Source organism: Aplidium turbinatum, chromosome 4 (genome assembly GCF_918807975.1).
Source record: "Aplidium turbinatum chromosome 4, kaAplTurb1.1, whole genome shotgun sequence".
In the NCBI taxonomy this organism is placed as follows: domain Eukaryota; kingdom Metazoa; phylum Chordata; class Ascidiacea; order Aplousobranchia; family Polyclinidae; genus Aplidium; species Aplidium turbinatum.
The window spans coordinates 218,241-237,758 of record NC_137475.1 but is presented as its reverse complement, the minus strand read 5'-3'; the positions used below and the strand labels follow the sequence as shown (position 1 = coordinate 237,758).

The 19,518-nt window shown below is 39.6% G+C and overlaps 1 protein-coding gene and 1 pseudogene across 1 annotated transcript; one reads left to right on the top strand and one right to left on the bottom strand.

Moving 5' to 3' along the window:
* Positions 1-10,760: 10,760 nt before the first annotated feature.
* Positions 10,761-12,026, bottom strand: LOC145768283 (uncharacterized; annotated as a pseudogene).
* Positions 12,027-12,987: 961 nt separating this feature from the next.
* LOC145769289 (elongator complex protein 2-like) lies at positions 12,988-15,502 on the top strand. Its single transcript, XM_082580878.1, has one exon. It carries the CDS (start codon positions 13,001-13,003, stop codon positions 15,344-15,346), a length of 2,346 nt encoding a protein of 781 aa, XP_082437004.1. The 5' UTR covers positions 12,988-13,000; the 3' UTR covers positions 15,347-15,502.
* Positions 15,503-19,518: the final 4,016 nt, after the last annotated feature.

Below are 19,518 nucleotides of genomic sequence, written 5' to 3'. Positions count from 1 at the left end.
AAATAAGCACTTTGAAAAATCTTTAGGCCCTTTTTGGTTAGGACCGGTAATGGTGATGGCAGTGCCGGTGTCCAGAGGCGCCAGAACGATTTTAACTGGGGGGCAGGATTATGAAAAAAGGGCACTTTTTTTGCTGAAAGGCCCATTTTTTTATGTTTTAATATAACAAATATAGCAATAATGCTCATCTCTCAGATCATTATCGAGTGATGATACAAGTGTCCGGTATACAAAGAACAATGGCACGGAAGGGCATCATCCTTTGTTATGTAAGCTAGGCTACTGTGATACAGAATTTTGTGTCATGAATATTACTTTATGGCAAAAATGAAAGATTATAATTAGGCTAAAGGTGAAGAGCAGAAATTGTTATATTGTAAAACTTACAGTAGTTTACTTCACCTTAAAAGGGCACCATTGCCCACCCATCCACTGAAAAATTGAGGACGGAGGGGCATTCGCCCCCTTGCCCCCCAGCTTCCGCGGCGCCCCTGCCGGTGTCCTCCTGAATTTCATGAACCGAATCTTTCATTGCATTCTGGGTATAATTGTCACATACAAAGTGGCTCTTCTTTGCTGGAGGCTTTACATATTGTAGTTATAAGAATAGGCTAGTTTGGCAATTCCATCATAACTAGATGGAAGGTTTGTAGCCGAATCATTCTGATCAAGAACATGCTATCCAAATACTCACATCGCTTCCTGTATTCCACGATTCATTAGCTGCCGTCGCAAGTGACTCAAAAATGGTTAGCCAGTTTGGACTTGTTGGATTTGAACTTATGGTCAGGGCCTCCGACAGAAATTAGGACTGGTCGGGAAACAATACGAATAATGGCCACCCCAAAAAAAACAATTTTCAGCAAAAATAAAAGCAATGAATTTTTATCATGCGTTGCATCATGTGTCTTAGCCTACTCAGCGTGAAATTGAATTCCTTTAAAGTTTAGATTTTAATAAACGTTTCGATATGAAAAAAAAACATCTTTCTATATGAAATCAACAAAGATCACTCGAGTAGCATACACTTGCGACAAAATTGCCATTGTTGCTCACTATTTTAACTAGAAAAACTTGTAGGCCTATAGACTATAGAGCCGTATGGTGAGCACATCTCATATGCAGTGCCGTGTTGGCACTAAAGGAAAGGTGTAGCCTACCAGTGAAGGCATAAAACAGCTTTGAGATGTCTTTAATGCATGAGCGATTGTAAAAATTTTTCCGGGCTGCACAAAATTCTTTGACGGCCCGCAGGTTCGTCACCTCTGACCTACATTAAAAAAAATACTTGGAACTGATTGATTGGCGTTTATTTTTGTTGCGAGTATAAATACACGCATTCAAAGCAAAGTCAAATAATATAAACGATCACATAGAATGTGTGGATAGGCTACTGCAACGGGTGGCTGCGAAGTGACCGGGAAGGTCTTCTAATCATGCAGCCATCCTAATGACGCATTGGAACTACGTACGGTACGCATTTCATTCAAAAATTTGTTTATTTTTAAGTTGGTACATTTTATTGTAGGCCTAGTAAGGCACCTGCAGCTAATAAGGCCCGCTAATTTTCAAACCTCAATATTTTTGCAAATACTGCATAATTTTGAACGAAACTTGGAATAAGGATACTTTGGATCTATCTAAACAACATATCTATGAAACAAGTTTCTAAGTAAAAGGGGTTGTAAAACATTAAAAAAATAAAAAAAAATCTCTGGCGGGCCTTATTAGATGCACGTGTTGTGAATAAGGCCCGGTTTGAATTAGCACCAAAAGTGATGGAAAAGATGTATTTTCACATACAACACCACAAAACAAATTCTAATCGACAACACAGGCACATAAGTAATAATTAAATACACAGAGACAACTATTCCCTCCCCCGCCCCATGCTCCATTTTTTAAAAAGCGACATGGTGTTTTTAGATATGGTAGGGATGATAAAGTATTTTGATTCTGAAATTATGATATTTCCATTACAACAACAAGTTGGATTAATGGTGTAACAAGAATTGTTTAGGTCACTCAAGTCTTTAACCTTCACTTTCTTAACCAGGGGCGCACAACGTTACCCCAGGGGCCCATGGGCCTCATTACCAAAATTAGCCTAGTTTGATCATCATTATCAGTCTTGCTTTAATTAGAAAAAAAGTTCAAATTTATTGGTTTTACTGCATCTGCATGCACATATCTTTCACATAAAATGCAAAAAAACGGAAGTCAAAGCGGTTTGTTTACTGCAGATCCCTAACTGCAGAACAGTCTAAAATATGTGAAAATTAATAAAACCACTCAATTTCAGTCCCCTTTCCGTAACTCAAAAAGTTCTCAACTTTAGGCTGTGAAACTTTACCAGTTAGTCTCAATTTACCATAGCAGCAATGGGAGCTTCCAATTTTGTTTAAAAGATTTGTAACAACGTAGATCCAGGGGTGGGCCTTATTACTGGCCGGGCCTTATTAGCTGCAGATGCCTTATTAAAAATGGACCCCCCTCAAAAATTACAAAACGAAAAACTATTCGTTTTTCTACCGTGTTATGCTAGGGGGAAAGTTGCCCGACTTCTTCCCCTTCTCGGAGTCCCTGAGCAGTGAGCATGCCACCACAGTTTAAGAAAACTACAGGGACTATAAAGGCCTCCAGGTTTTCACGACATCAATAAGACACAAGATAACACAATAATGCCGCAAAGAAAAAGCCGCAGGAGCTACAATGCAAATCAGAATTGTTGTAGACTAGCTGGTAAATTAGGCTACAGATAGAAAAATTTGCCCGACTTCCCGAAACCTCTGCATCTACCAGCACTAGATCCGAAGACGAAACCCTCGGGTCACTAAGCTGATTTCGTTGTTCTATGTAGTAGTCTACTCAGCCCCGTACTTCTTTTTCGTATTAACCTTTATCTTCTTTGTCACCCCAAATGTCAAGAGGCTCTGACTTTAAAAGATTCACTTGCTTGTTTTCAAAAAACAACCTGGCATCACTGGTCTTTACGTGCAAGGTTGCCAGGTCCGCGGTTTTCCCGCGGAATTGGGCTAGTTTGGTTGAAGAGTTGCGGGAAAAATTGAGTAGTCGCGGGTTGCGGGTTTTTGGGCTTGTTTTTGTTTTTTACTGCGGGTTTTTGGGCTTGTTTTTGGAGCAATATTAAGCATAAAATAGCAAAAAATCACAACAGTTTTCAATGAAATTCTATAAATTTCGCTTTACAGTGAATGAATCAGAGTGAATTTTAGGTGAACTTTTTTCTGTTAAACTGGATTACGTAGCGCCTTAGCGGAAAAGTGACGAAAACGTCACGTAAAGGAGCAGTGCCGGATTAAACAAGTGCCGGGCCTGTAGCAGATTGATTTGATGTACAGATAATGACTGGGAAGTAATTGAATATTTTATAGATTTGATACTTTTTGATTATAGTGTAGCCGCTCTTGCCCCATCGTGTTTCGCAGGTAGGCTAGTTTTTAATCAACTTCAATTTTGAAAATGATCTCTTTCCTGTAGCCTACAATTAGTATACCATCATACATAGATAAATGCATAACAAATTGTCAGTTAGGAAACATGGTGTCAATGTTGTTTTCTTTAATCGAAGTGAAATACTGTAGTTAGATGTTGTGTAGAAGGTTGATCAGAACAGGCAGTTGCCTCCAGCGGAAATTACCAGTTTTTAAAGTTTATATACAATAATTAGGAAGGGATAAGACGTTGGGACTAAGTAATTTAATCCTACAACTATAATATTCTCCCATGCCATTCCAGTTTGCAAGCCAAAAATTACTTACCAACTATGTTCGACAGCTTTTTTGCAAAAACAAATGTTTTGCTCACCAAGCGCGGGGCCCGTAGCACCTGCTACATCTGCTACTATAGTTAATCCGGCACTGTGAAGGAGGAATGGTATGGCTGCTTGTTTGATCTATTAATTATTACCTGCTCCCAGTGCTCTGTCTTACTGTCTACTACCAGAGTGGCACAATTTGTTCTCTCCCTGCTTCCATTGCCCTTCAGCAATGCAGCAGTGGAACGCATTGGGGTATTTGGGGTTACATGGCTCGTTGTGGTGTTTGTTGCAACAAATTTCAACCGACACGAGCCATGTATTGTTTGTTTACCTCAGATATGTACACCATTGAAAGCGACTCCCAAGCTAACACTAGTGATTTAGAAACTAATGCAGACACTGTTTTTGAACTGCTGATGTGATTTCCAAAGTGTAACAATTTAATGTGTTAGTTTGAGTGTAAATCGTTGCATTTATGTGTACTTTTACAGTATTTAATACAAAGGTCGAAGACTCGAAGGTAGCATCAAACAACATAATATTCCAGCAACTAATCTGTTGAACAATCATTTAGTGGTACAAGCAATTAGGCAGAAGTAAACAGAATAAAAAAATAGTTTCAATGTTCCCTTCATCATTGTTTTTTTTGGGCAACGTTTTTGTTGTTTCTTGATACAATTAATTTTAAATCCTTATTGTATATATCTTGCATTATTGCACATTTAGGACTGTGCCTTGCTGTTTAGGTGTTTTTTTAAGTGTGAGAAATAAGATCTTTGATGATTGATTGTGTTTCGTCAATTTGGACTGATTTTGTGAACGAATTCTTCTAATTTTGGGATAGTTTATACAAGCAACAATATTGGGCTATTTTGGGCTAGTTTGAAATTGCTTTTGGGCTGGAAATTTTGAAAACATCTGGCAACCCTGATACGTGCGCCAATACAATTTTTTTAGCAATCGCTATTCATTGCTTTTTTTAAGTATCGATAGCAGAAAGTCATTGCTTTTTTGGGCAGAATGGTGAAATAGTCATTGCTTTTCGACTAACGACTTCCAACCCTGTGTGTAGTTTGTTTCCCAGGTGAGCATTATTGGATGGTATGAAGAGATATCCTCTGGTGGCCTGCCTAGTCCTGTGGTTTTGGAATTGCTGGAGATTTTTTTAGTGACCGCCAGAGGTGGGCAGTAGCGCGCTACTTCATTGGTAAAAGTAGCGGTAGCGGCGCTACTTTTTAGTTGGAGTAGTGACGCTATTTTTTTCCAAAGTAGCGGGAGAGGCGCTACTTTTTTTCAGTCGCACTCCCGCTACTTTTTAATTTAAATTGAAAAAATGCTTGTTTTTTTGCAATACTGGCGTGGTCAAGCAGCTATATAATCGGCTTGGTTGCAAAGTTTTGGTTTTTTCTAGCTGACGTCAACTTCTTCGGCGAATATCTTCGTGTGATGAAGCCTATCTGCCAGGCTTTGGACATTCTCCAGGGCGAGTCCAAGGCGTATTACGGAGTCTTATTTCCAACCATCACAATTTGCGGGAAGAAGTTGACCGAGATCACTGATCTTGTGATCTGTGAGGAGTTGAAAGTGAAAGTCCTTGAAGGGGTTAAGAAACGATTCAACAAGTGCTTCAACAACATGAAATACGTTATGGCATCATGTCTTCATCCTTCCTTCAAGACGTCATGGCTACAATATTATTTCTGCACTACGTTTCCACGAATGATGCTGACGTACTGCGAGAAAAAGTCAAGACAAATGTAATTCGACTGTTGCGGGAGACATCAAGCCAGGTTGATACCGAGAAGAGTGACACCAACACCAGTCATGACTCCGAGGATGTATTTTTTAGAGTGTTTGCGCCATCCCGTGAAATGTCGGTACAGAAGGAAGCAGCAATTGTGGACGCCTTTTTTTCGGACAAGAGCAAGTCCTTGAGCTTTTTGAATACCGAGTTAAAACATCTGTTCATTAAATGCAACACCCCCATTCCTTCCAGTGCTGCGGTGGAGAGACTTTTCTCTGTTGGAAAAGATGTGCTTAAGCGAAAGCGAGCAGGACTTAGTGACTCTCATTTTGAAATGCTCGTGTTTTTGAAAGATGCGTAACAATAAATTTCCCTTAGCATGTGTTTTCTATAACGACGTTAATTAAAATGACAGCGTAAACGAATGGTAACATTCGTTTTCAAGGTCATTTTTGCGTCACTAGGGACTTGAGTGTTTCCTAGTGTCATTTTAGACAAAAGTAGCGGAAGAAGTAGCGGTAGCGTGCGCTACTTTGGCCCGAGTAGCGGGTAGCGGTAGCGCGCGCTACTTTGGCCCAAGTAGCGGTAGTGGGTAGCGCGCTACTTTAAAAGTAGAGGGTGCCCACCTCTGGTGACTGCTAAGGGTAGATGGAAGAAAAGCAAATTGTCATTTTTTAACATAAATTTGACCAAACCCAGTTGAGCCAGATCGTTTATATTCAGTATCTGAAGTTGTTTAAATAAAGGATCAAGAACATCTAATTTATCGCTTGATTATGATTCTGCTGAATTTGTTTTGACGAAATAATAGCATAGGCTACAACAGTTCAATTTTATGAGTTTTTTAATTGTGTTGGAAATTGACAATTTCTCTAGGTAAATTTTTGTTGTTCGCCTGAAAAAGATTGTGTCGACGATTGCCGAACAAAATTGGGTGCGATCCTTACTGCACATTTTATAGCAATTTACCCAATCAAATTGTGTTTAAAGTTAGTTCTTTACTAGCATAGTTTAGTTAGGGTACTGACCAACCATATGCAATTCAATTTTACTGTTAACTGGTAGGTAAGAAGACTGCTGCATATATACATTAACAATACTGATTTCTAAAAGCGTTTTGATGTAGGCTATATTTTCAACTTTTGGTTTCGATATGCAAACTTATATTTTACAAGATACACACAACACACATTCTTGAATGATGTACCGGTACAGGGTGAACAGAAAGTCCTTAGACGTTTTTGATTTTATGATTAAACATATTGAATGTCATTTATATGCCTTTTAATCTGCTAAATATCTTGCTAAACTCTCTAAAATTTAGGTCTAATTGTAAGGTTTAAAATGAGCCAAAAAGAAGCCATCAATCAGCTCCATCGCTCGGGGAAAACCAACTCTGAAATCATTAATCTTATGATGTTATGTATTAAGTGACAGTACTATTGTGTATATATGTATTTTTCATGTATATATCACCGTATTATTTTCTAGTCCCACTAATATGTCTTCTAAAAGTTTATATATATATGTTATCAGATGTTATTGACGGTTAGAGTTATTAGTTATTAAACTAGCTGTTAACCTAATTAACAGCAAATGCGTTATGTATATCAGAATGATGAAAAAGCACCTCGGTGCTTACAACAATACAACATCAAATATTTATTATTAAGCTTTTAAAAGTTGCCAAATCCACTGTTTACCATGTTGTGAATAGATTTAAGGAACTTGGTACATTTGAAGATCGTCCTATTAGTGAAAGACCTTGCTCAAACAAAGAAAGTGGTTAAGGCTGTCCGAGAAAGGGTGAGGAGAAACCCGAACAGATCCATCCGTCAAATGACCAAAGACATGAATGTGGACAACACTTCACATGAGAACCATTGTGGAAAAGGATCTTCAGTCGCCTCTTACAAGATGAGAAAACGGCAGTTCCTTACACTTCTCCAAAGTAAAACAACCTTGAAAGAGCACAGATTCTTCTCTAGAGAACTGAAGGCAGGCATGGCAGGGCAGTAGATCGTTTTTTCAGAAGAAAAGCTCTTCACAATTGAAGCTCAGTTTAGAAATCAGAAGGATAAAGTTTATACAAAGTCTTCAGCAGATATTTAAGATTCTGTGAGAACAGTTTATCGCTGTCAAAAGCCGTCTTATGTTATGGTGTGGGGGTGGGCCGCCATCTCCAAAACTTGGAAGTCCTCTGATTTGCGTGGAACAAGGAGTTAAAATCAATTCTAAACGCTACATCAACAATATTTTGGTTCCAGCCCTTGAAGAGATGAAGAAGCACTACAAAGATCATCCCTTCACATTCCAACAAGATGGTGCACCATCCTACACCTCAAGAAAGACTCGGGACTGGTGCTCACATCAACTTCCAAGATTCTGGAGCAAGGAAATGTGGCCTACCTCATTGCCTTGAATCATCATTGCCTGAATCCCATGGACTTTTGTGTATGGTCGTTAGTGGAGGCACAGGCCTGTTCCGTTGCTCACCCAAGTTTTGATGCTCTAAAGCAGGGGTCTGCAATCTTTTTCTAAGTTGCGGCTAAAACCAAACTTTACAAGGTCTTTGGCCTGCCATAGCCTACTAACACCAGTTTCATGACAGATTCAGATGACTTCAAGGCGCTTTGACGTAAGGCCTTCAGAATATCGGGTTCCTGTGGTAGTACCCTTGATAGGAATTTGAAGAACAAATTTTTCAACAGCAATAAAATGTTTACTCTATGAGTATGTGTTGCTAGCTGCATCTGCTGTGCCTTTGCTCTCATCCATCGCCATTGAGAAGAAATGTAGATCTTCAAGAATCTTTTTGAGTAGTTTTCACGATCTCGGACATCTTTTCTATTTGTCGGGTTGCGGTTCTTGGTGAAATTCTTAGTTCTTTGAATTTTTTCTGGAAATAGCATCCAGTAGCAACCAGTTTCAGTAGCATCCATCATACATCTTATCCCAGATTCGCCACCAATAAGTAGTAGGTATCTTGCCTCGGTTGAAAACTTTTGACAAAGAATTGAGAGAGTTATCCGAGTGAAAGGCGGCCACATTGAAAATAAATAAATTTATTCCTAGTATTGTAAGCTCTCATTGTGATATCTTTTTGATGAAATTTTTATTTATTTGCTGTTAATAAATCGTTTATGAGTTGGTCCAAGGACTTTCTGTTCACCCTATAAGGTTACCATATCATCAAAGGCTATGGCTAATCTATATACTGGAAGTTAAATCTTCAATACGGTAGCTTAAATGTTACTGCTATTTGGCCTTTATTTCCATAGTACGCCTATTACATTTTTTTTAATAAATGGTAGCTAGTATATTTTGTGGTCAGTTACGTTATTATAAGTCATCACTATAATCTTTATTGGGCACAAACAACTAAACATGTGGAAGAGAAAAAACATAAACACAAACTTAATTTCATCTTCATGGCTTCTTTGTTCATGCATAGTGTCAGCGATTAATAAATAAAGTCACGTTAGTTTTCTCGATTAGAAGAATATCAAAGACCACTGAGTTTCTTTCTACTGTCATGATTTGAGTTGGATTAGAAAACCTTTGTCCAACAAATAGGTCATTTGAATATGTGGAGTCTAAAAGAGCAGGCAGTTAGTCTTTTTTGAAAAGTATTTATGGGCTGCTTAGGCAATTCAATAATGAAGACTTGGAATTCTTTTGAGTCTGTTCGTTTTGAAACCATTCGTCACATGTCAGTCTGCAGAAAACTTTCAAAACATTGTTGGACACTATAAATTAAATTTTTCCACTGTTACTTCAAAAATTTCCTAACATGGTATCACTCATGCAGTCTATTGTAATCTTAATTGTTAGTGCTGATTTGGATTAAAAGTTTAATAGGCATACAGAATTTTATTAGTTTTGGTGACTGTTTATCAGTAGTCTATACTGTTTAGAAAAATATCAGTAACTATAATTATGTACTAATATACAACAAGGAAGCGTGTAATAACGTGGTATATCTTTCCTATTTTGCTGTATGGATGTGAAACCTGGACGCTAAGCAAAGAAATATTTAAACGCTGCTGAACTGTGGTTCTTTCAAAAATGCAACAAAAATCAAACATCAGCCACGAAATGAATGAAGACGTACTAGCTCAAGCCAATTAAATCAGCACCCTGTTGAAAAATATCATCAAGTAAACAAGCAAGTTTTTTCTGTCATGTTACGAGGAAGGAACAATTAGAACACACTGCTTTTTGTGGAAAGATTAAAGGAAAACAAGCTTGTGGAAAGCATCGCCTCACTTTCCTCAATAACCTCAAGGTTCATCTTGCTGGACTAAGTCAAAGGAGCTGAGCATGAACCCCTGGAACAGGCAGAAGAATTGTGTCCAAACCTCACAAATATTGTTCTAATGTTTAGCTAAAAGTTATATATTGTATTAACAAATTAATAAAGATCATTCTATTTTAAACATAAAATCTTAACAGAAATCTCCACCTTCATAGTTGGAACTCTGAATCACACATAAGTCACATATCATTTGTTTTTGCAGAAGTATGAAGTTGCAATGGTGGCCACATTTTAGCAACTTGTTTATCATTTTTTTATGTTGTACTTCACGTATGAACCACAGGAATTTGAAACGAAATTCTCAAGCTCACTGGTTAGCTTAAAATGCTTCTCAAGCCTTAGACTTAAAAACGCCAGAATGTTAGCAATACAAAAAACCTTTCAAAGGTGAATTTCTAGTTAAAATAATCGCTTTTTTGAAGATGTTGATAAGTTTTTAAAAAGCAGCTTCCAGCTAGCCAAGATCTTACTGATTACTCTATGTAACACAAAATTTGTCCATGGGTTAAAACTATTATTTTCTGATTTAGTATGGCCTAAATCAATAAAAATGAGCATTTATAAAGTTCAAACTTTGGTTTTGACTTTATGAGATCAATTTATTAGTATTTTTTTGTCTAATTTTGCTTTGTTAATGCCTTTGTACACTCTATATCTCTTTGAATCAATAGAATGGAGTTAAATCTAATTTTAGTTGTTGTTGTTTGCTTTCTCATAATAAAATAATAACGGAAAATGTTGTTTTCAGAATCTATTTCTAAAACATTACCTAAAGAAGAACACATGTAAGCTATGCAAGGCGATTTTACTACATAAACATCAGACAAAAGCCTTAATGCTTGGTGCTATAGGCCTTTACTCAAAATTGTTACAGAGCAAGCCTGCGCTGTCACTTAAAGTGCTCAAAACTTACAACTTAATCAAAAAGAAACATTTTTTCAAGATTAGCGACGATATGTCAGTTCAATTTCAAGTAAAAGGTTCCATATATAGCCCCCATCATATTTTCATTGTACTGTCCTTGATAGCGTTCCTCAAAAGACCTGACACCTTGATGAAGTCTTTCACCTTGTTCTTCTGAGTAGTCCTCCATGTTATCCTTAAATTCATCGAGATGTGCATGCATTACGTGTAGTTTCAGCAACATCCAGCATCCCATCTTGCAATACGTATCCACAAGTTCATCGACAAGTTCCCTGTAGTTCTCTGCCTTGTGATTGCCCAGGAACTCGTTAACTACAGAAACGAAAGAAGTCGAAGCTCTCCGTTCAACCTCAGACAGCATCTCTGGAAAATCGATGGAATTTATCAGTCGTTTCACTTCAGGTCCCACAAATACTGCAGCTTTGATTTTTGCTTCTGATAATTTTGGAAACAGCTCTTGAATGTGTCACCCTCTGTGTCGAGTTGTTTAACAAACTGCTTGATTAAACCTAGTTTTATGTGTAGAGGTGGCATCAGTATTTTCGCTGCATGCACCAGTGGTTGTTGTTTTACATTATAAGTTCCAAGCTCATAGCTGGTTCTTAGAGGCCAATTCCTCTTCTTGTAGTGAAAAGCTGTATTTCTGCTGTCCCAGAGACAAAAATATCATGAAAATTTTATATAGCCAGTAACCACTCTGAAGGCCCATCAAGAAAGCCACCATCTTGAAATCCCCAATGACCTCCCGATTGTAGTGGTCATACTTTAATGCACTCATCAGGATTTTGACGTTCTGATACTCTTCTTTCATATAAACTGAGTGAACCAGTGGAATGGAGGGACACTTGTTTGTGTTGTGCATCAAAATAGCTTTGAGGCTTCTAGATGAGCTGTCGATGAAGAGCTTTCACTCAAGGATTGCAAGAAATGCCCATAGCCTGAGAGAGTCCTTCTATATCATGGCAGTAGCACAAATCATCTTTGAACGTGTAGAACACTGAGAAGCCGCGATGTCGCTTTCTCTGTGAAGTAATTGTCATCCAGTAAGTCCTGGAAATGAGTAGCTCAGCATTCGACTTGGTCAATGACAGTTCCCTGACAAGATTGTTCATGTCTTCTTGGTTGAGGTAGTAGGGGCACCTTTTACTGGCAATTCGGCGTTGAAGATAAGCAACAGATGATTCATACGTTTCTAAATCTGTAGAGCTTGCATGTGCAATGAATTGTTCATCTTTCAACCTGGGTAACTGTGGGACAGGCAATCAGGCGTGCTAGTTGCGTTATGAGGTACAGATACAATAGGTCACGGAATGTCAGGGTACTGGGATGGCAAGGGCATTTTTTCCTTTCGTCGTTGGTTTGGGTCCAACGTACAGAAGTAACAGTTGTGAGATGGTTTGTGGGCTCATGCTAGACACATGAGAAAGCAAAACGCATTTCCCTTTCTCTTCTCTACACCAACCTTTTGGAGTACGGCGGCAGTATTTACATAAATAAGTGGTGCCCAACGTTTATCTTGATCACCGACTGGCATTGCAAACTATGTATGATAGATATTTTTGCACAGCTGTAACTCTCTAAACCAGTGTTTCCCAACGTTTGCCGAGCCTCTTGGAGAACAACATACATCATATAATGAACAACATATATTTTTAGCGCAATTTTGGTGCCACGTTACCCCATAAAGTGTTGTATATGTCCCCCCCGAGGTAATTTTTCCCTAAGTTGGAAACCACTGCTCTGGACAGTGCTTTTTTTGCAAAGAGCTCACCACACGTCAAAAGGAAACTGCTGAGTACTTGCAACCACGGCAAGCCATTGCACACTACCAACAATTGCGATCTAGCAGACAATCAATGTAATCTACATGCTTATTGTCATGAGAAATAGGAAAAATTTCAAACTAGTCTTAGGAACACAAACCCAAAGTTATAGTGGTATAATAATGATTTTTCATGTTTTTTCGGCAAAAGCAACCAAACTATAGCAGTTGTTTCCCAAGCACAAGAAAAAAATTTTTTTTGTTACATAGTGTTATTTAAGTTGAGTTACTGTATGTAATTATTTCATTGTATTAATATTACTTTGGTATTATAGTGTACTTTTGTTTCTTATGATTTAGCAACATACTACTGTATTATGGTATATTCTGGCAGCATATGGCGCATTATTAAAAAAGTATAATACAATTCTAATTCTCCATTTTGGTTCTTTCACAGCTCTGTAGGAATGTAAAATGTGTGATGTTCCTTCTGTTGAGCTGTTGCATGTTGCTCTGTGCGCTAATAAGTCAACTCATTGTGTTGACGTGGGGCCACGTGATCTTATTAGTTTCGGATCGTCACATTCGGTTGTGCTCTACCGTCCTTGTTCATGGGTTCCTCATCACGAGCAGTTTGTGTCAACATTTAACCACCACAAACAAAATGTCAATTGCACTCGATGGATTCGTCGCTCGACCGATATATCTTGTTTATTACTTACCGGGTCTGCGGATGGGAGAATGACCTGCTGGAGACTGGACGACACTGGCACGCCCATCATCGCCCCAGTAGCTGACATGGAGGAACATGGTGGCTCTATTACATGCTTAGATGGAATTCTCGTTCAAGCTGGTAATCTTATCGCCTCGACCTCTGCTGATTCTACTGTGAAAATATGGTTGGCCGATTGTGGTTTCAACAAAGTAGATTGTTTGCAAACAATTGATTTGGTGAACGGCTTTGCGCATGCTGTGTCACTCCACGTGCTCTCCAAGCATGAACTTCCCGTTCTCGCGTGCGCCTTGGACGACTTCACCATCAGTTTATATTTGTTTGACAATTTGGAATCGAAAGAATCTGGCCAATGTCGCCAAGTGGTCAAGCTCCGTGGCCATGAGGATTGGGTTCGGGATGTTGACTTCATCAGTACGGATGCTGATGTTGTATATTTGGCCAGTTCCTCTCAAGATTCTTTCATCCGGCTCTGGAAGATCAGTCCCGAAAGCGACGATCACTCTGATGACTTGGATTTGAAACAAGAGACCTTCATCACTCAGCCCCGGGAGGGGGAGAGTTGCACCTTCACTGTCGCTATAGATGCTGTCTTGTCTGGCCATGAGAACTGGGTCTACAGTGTGAATTGGTGGAAAAGTAAGACAGGAGAGATTCACCTTGTTTCGTCTTCAATCGATAAAACAGTCGTTATATGGGATTACGATGACAATGAAAACGTTTGGGTTGATAAGGTCAGGGTGGGAGAAATTGGGGGAAACACTCTGGGATTTTATGGATGCCGCTTTAGTGGCGATGGACAGCATGTGGTAGCTCATAGTTATAGTGGAGCTTTGCATGGTTGGGACAAAGTGGGCGGTGTCTGGCGGCCCGCGGTTATGATTGGTGGCCACTCATCCGTGGTCAATGATATTGCTTGGGAACCAAAGCTGGGTCGTTACCTCGTCAGTGCAGGCGAAGATCAAACGACCAGATTGTTCACGTTTTGTGCCAAATCATGGCACGAGGTGGCTCGGCCTCAGATTCATGGCTACGACGTGCAGTGCTTAGCTCTCATCAGCAGCACTAAGTTTGTTTCCGGCGCTGACGAGAAGGTCATGCGTGTTTTTGAAGCTTCGAAAAATTTCATCGCGAACATGGAGACTCTGTCCGGCCACGTCATCACCTCTGACAATCGCGAGGCAGCAGAGGGCGCTACAGTGCCTGCTCTGGGACTTTCTAATAAAGCTGTCACTTTGAAAGAAAAGTTTGCTTCATCTGATCGTAGTGAGCAATATATTGAAAACCTTTTTATCCCTTCAGTTCTTCATAATCCCCCTCCCGAGACATATCTCCTCCAAAACACGCTCTGGCCAGAATCCCGCAAGGTTTACGGGCACGTTTACGAGATATTCAGCTTGGCTTGCAATCACGCTGGCACGCTTGTTACTTCAGCCGCAAAGTCGTCTCAAGCTAAGCATTCTGACATCATAGTGTGGGACGTGAAGTCATGGAGCCGATTGTGCAGCCTGGCCGGTCACTCGTTGACTGTGACGCAAATGGAATTTTCACCTGACGACCGGTACTTCCTGTCTGTCTCCCGCGACCGGTCCTGGATATTGCGGCGAGTTGTTGATGCAGAATTTCGGGTGACGGCTCGTAGCGACAAACAATTCGGTCATGCTAGAGTGATTTGGTCGTGCTCCTGGTCACATGACAGCCGCTACTTCGCGACAGGCTCCCGCGATAAGAGAGTCGCTGTTTGGCAGGTTGACAGTGACGTTGTTGAGCGGGTTGTGGTTGTCAGCTGCGGAGAGGCGGCAACAGCTGTCGCGTTTGCGCCTACAACGAACTTGATGCGAAGTCATGTGCTCGCGATTGGTTGTGAAAGTGGAAAAATAAAGATCGTATCTGTCTGCGGGGGTCACGAAATAAAAGACTTGATAACTTTCGACTCGAACTTATCGCATTGTTTGCACGTGAAGAGGTTGCAGTGGCAACCGCGTGAGGACCAACGCGACGAACAGTCGACCATTCTTGCGTCATGCGGCCTCGATCATCAAATCAAATTTTTTCAGTGTAATTTTGATCGCCTTCCAAATAAGTGAAAGTATGCACTGACGCTGGGTTACAAGTGGCGAACTCTAAGCGTTCCTATGAGACTCTCGAGAGCATGTGGACCTACAAAGAGTTTACAATTTTGCTCGTTATCCAAGTGTTACTAGTTGCATGGTGAATAGATTCTGTGAAAAATACAATATGGCCAGGGGAATGACAGTAAGATTCAAGCGGTTTTCATTGTAAATATTTTTTATGTTAGCTTCAATAGGTCACCTAAGTGGCCAGGTACAAAACAGCGAGCAGCTATTTCGGGGGCCCAAGTCTAGATTGTTCTTCAATAGGTAGCCTAGGGCTGAAAAACTCCATGTTTTATCCCAGACCTCTCATTCACCACGAGTGGCTGCCGTCGTGTGGACGGAAGGACCAAACCTCTCATTCATCACGAGTGGCTGCCGTCGTGTGGACGGCAGCCACATCAGTGGACCTTACGTTTCCATCACCACAGTTGCCCCTCCCCCACATGTGCGGCACCCACGGCCCAGGCTCCAGTCCATTGATGGTTGGTTTTGAATCTTTGTCCTCGGACTGACAAAGCCTTGGTTGGTTATTCCTGGTAGTTTCGCATCCTTGTAGAGGCTTTTGACTCAGGGCCGGTCACCGCGATTGGCAGAGTGAAGTTTCCGATTGTTGAAGTGTTGTTGCTGGGAAATTATTCCATTCACTAGGTGCCGCTGAATAAAGAGCAGTCCTTAACGTGCGTTGCTCAAGCGCACACCCCGAGAGTCGAACCAGCGCCGCTTGATCAAAGCGCATAACCACTGAGCAAAAGGGGAAGATTGATCAGACCAACCACTCCACAAATCTTGTCCCCAATTTTCTATTTTAAATACAATTGCAAATCCTGATTGCCAATTTACCTTCTAGCTCAAAATTGCGCAGCTAAACACTAAATGACTGAAACGGAACTTTTTCCCAAAATATCTGCGATACGGCCTTAGCTTATAATCAAATGTCTTGCAAGAGACCACACTTATTAGCTCCAGATCGGTTATAAAGCAGCCAATTGAGAGGTTCCAGGCATCAAAATTCGAGTAGGTGTTTATATAGGGAGACGAAAGTGCACGCTCTTCATGAGTTACTTCGAAAAGTAAACTATCATGCCCTGCCGGAAGATGTCCTTTGTCAGAATGGACAAGGGTCATCTGGTAAAAAAAGCGAATTAGTTCTGTTTTTCCTCACGCAACTGCAGAGTTTAAGCTTAGTTGCGAGGAACAACAATTCAGTTTTTATTTCTGATCATCACAGCAAAAAGGTTACATGCCAACAGAGCAAAGGTCTAAAAAATAGAAGAAGCAACCAAAAGACGCGCACGGCGCTTGAACCACACTTGGTCAATCAGATAAAAGTGAAGGTTTTCGTTAAAAACTTCTGGATGAATGTAGCCTAAAGTAACTTATCACTAAAACCTCTGATTGAGGATTGGATGCACTAACAATCGATATTTTAAGCGGCCGACTAAGCTAACTTTCTGATTAAATAATAAAGAATCTGCGCAAACTTTATTTGTAGATCAGTAGGCATGGTCAGATTTGTGGTTGATCTATCACTGTTCGTGAAGATGACGCAAAACAAGTCATCATCGCATTATACGATCAGAGAGAGAATTACTAACGCAGTAGCCAACAAACAGACACCCGCTGTTACGGACAATTTTTAAATCAAACGTCACATAAAACCGTTGTCTACTGAACCTGACGTCTTACATCATGGACTGTTGCTAGAAATAAGCAAAGATTGCATCACCTTTGTCACACCTGTTGAAACATTACATCTTTGTTAAATCTTGAATTACAAGATATGGTGTAAGCTAGGGCTACCATACGTCCTCTTTTAAGAGGATTTGTCCTCTTTTTTTAAGAAAAATGAATTGTCCTCCGAGGACACAAAAAAATGCTCAAATGTCTTCTTTTTTGACAGTTTGGGTTTTCTTGCTTATATTTTTAACGGGATTATATTGCTTGATGACGTTTCAGCGACGGCTTGTAGGCTATTTGTCTTCAAAACATTTTGCATAGGCTACCAATGTAACATGCTGATTTATAAACTCTACAAGAAATTGGTGTATTTTATGGAACTGTTGTTGAACGTTCATTGCCTGGTTCACTCTAAGATATTAAACGACATTATAAAGCCCATGCTCAGTTTGCTCACACTTTTACAAAAAAATTATTCTTTTACCTACATAGGCTACGTTTTATAATGATTAATGATACAACGCTTGTAGACGTTGTTGATTATCAACTCTGTTTGGTTCGTTTGTTACTTGAAACAAATCGAAACGAATGTCTAAAAGTGCAATGTGTATAACACCTAACCTACAGCAAAAGAAGTTGCGGCATGGATAGACCTACAACTTTGCAAGGAAAGGGATAGATTTTTAGTTCACGCCGCTTTTAGCATCGATTAACGGTTATGTGCAGCTTACTGTTTTAATCATATTTCTTGCAAGTAATTTAACAATTTCGTTAAGGCTGACCGTTCCTTGTTGAAAAAATTAAGGCTTGGCTACCTGGAGATCGTGCCTGATTTGTCACATTTTGCAGATTTGTGCGATCATGGTTGTCTGACTGAAACTGTCAGAAATTAGGTATTTTTTTCACTTTTTGCTGACTCTTAATTATATAAAACCATTTGTTGTCTTAAAGTGCCCCTGACAGGTTGGTTTCAAGTATAGTAACTTTTTAAAGCATTTCCTAGCGCAGAATTACACTTAGCGAACTTTTTAATCTTAACCTCGTAGCTCGACTGGTTAGGGCGTAATTGAATCAAACGACTGCTCCGCAGCGCCACCACAGGCGAAACTCCATATTTCACTGCTCTGGGACGACTTTGGTGGTATTACGTCATCCTAAGTGGACGTCGTTAGCAACGGATGAAACAAACGCTTCCTAGATGTAATTGGTGGATCACAGTTTGGTCGGAGTTGGTACAAGAGGTTGCTTTTTTCGAAGATTTATTGTTTTTTGCAGTTTAATAAAACTGTACTGGATACGTTCCTACAAAACCTAAAATATACTTGAAGTGAAAAATGAAGAAATCGTACGAATCATCATTCATATTTAATTCATCATCACTATTCAAAAATAAATAAAAGTTCTCTCTCTCTCTCATAATGTTCCTTCAGATGGCCATTGAAATCCTGTGTAACTGCCATCTGGATCTGGAAAATTGTTTCGGATTCGCCAAACAATGCATGACGGCATCACAATCCAATTGTTGCTTCCGAGAGCACCACCTTGTAGTATACACTCCAACACATGCCTGTAGGCATTTTTACTTGAGTGGTATTAACAAAATCATCTTCAGTAAAGTGAACATATACGACTAGTTTTGTATGGCCCATCCCACTTTCGAACACTTGAAGAAAACTTTGACCATTTTCTTCTCAGTACCTCGTTTTGTGGGAAAGTGGGAAAAGAAAGCACACGGTCTTTGTCACTGACAATGTCACATAAACAGCAATTTGTAGGCATTGCCTCAACCATAAATTAAAGGTACTGTTTGTGAAATACTGTTGTTACACTGCAAATGGCTATAGCCAGATTAGGACAAATAAAAAAGTATGAAAATTGTAGCCCTATGAAACTGCAATTTCAATTGAATTGAGATGCTGTTTGATAAAAGTAAACTCAACCTATTTGATCGAAACCTGATAGTAATAATAAGTTCACTTTTTCATTTCAATAATTCTTAATTTGCACATGCTTTAGACCAACAGAGCCTCACACATTCACGTTTTGCAGTAACCGTACCATACTATACCAAGTCATCACAGCGAAAGAATGTATCCTTCCCGCTTACTGTAACGTCACAGCGGTGTTGCCGTTTTTATTTTCGCAATTGAATGAGTGCCAGATTTGCGAAAGTTTGCAAGCGTGTAACTTAGTAGCCTGTTGATATTTTTTACGATTTGCTGGTCAGGGAAGTTTGTTAGTGTCATCTTTTTGGTATCTTAGGTAAATTTAGCGAATTTATTTACCTGTCAGAGGCACTTTAAGAAAGCATTAAAATTAAGAAAAAAAATAAGTTAAACGTTCAGTCAATTTGATTCTTGTTTTTTTTTCGTTAACTTTTGCTACGTAAGCCTATACTGTAATGATCTAAAATGATGTAAACGATTCTTCAAGCGTAAAATTTTACTTGCTGGCGAAACGTGTCC

Excerpts from the sequence above, each read along its gene's own strand:
- LOC145769289 (XM_082580878.1), top strand. The coding sequence starts at position 13,001 with ATGTGTGATGTTCCTTCTGTTGAGCTGTTGCATGTTGCTCTGTGCGCT.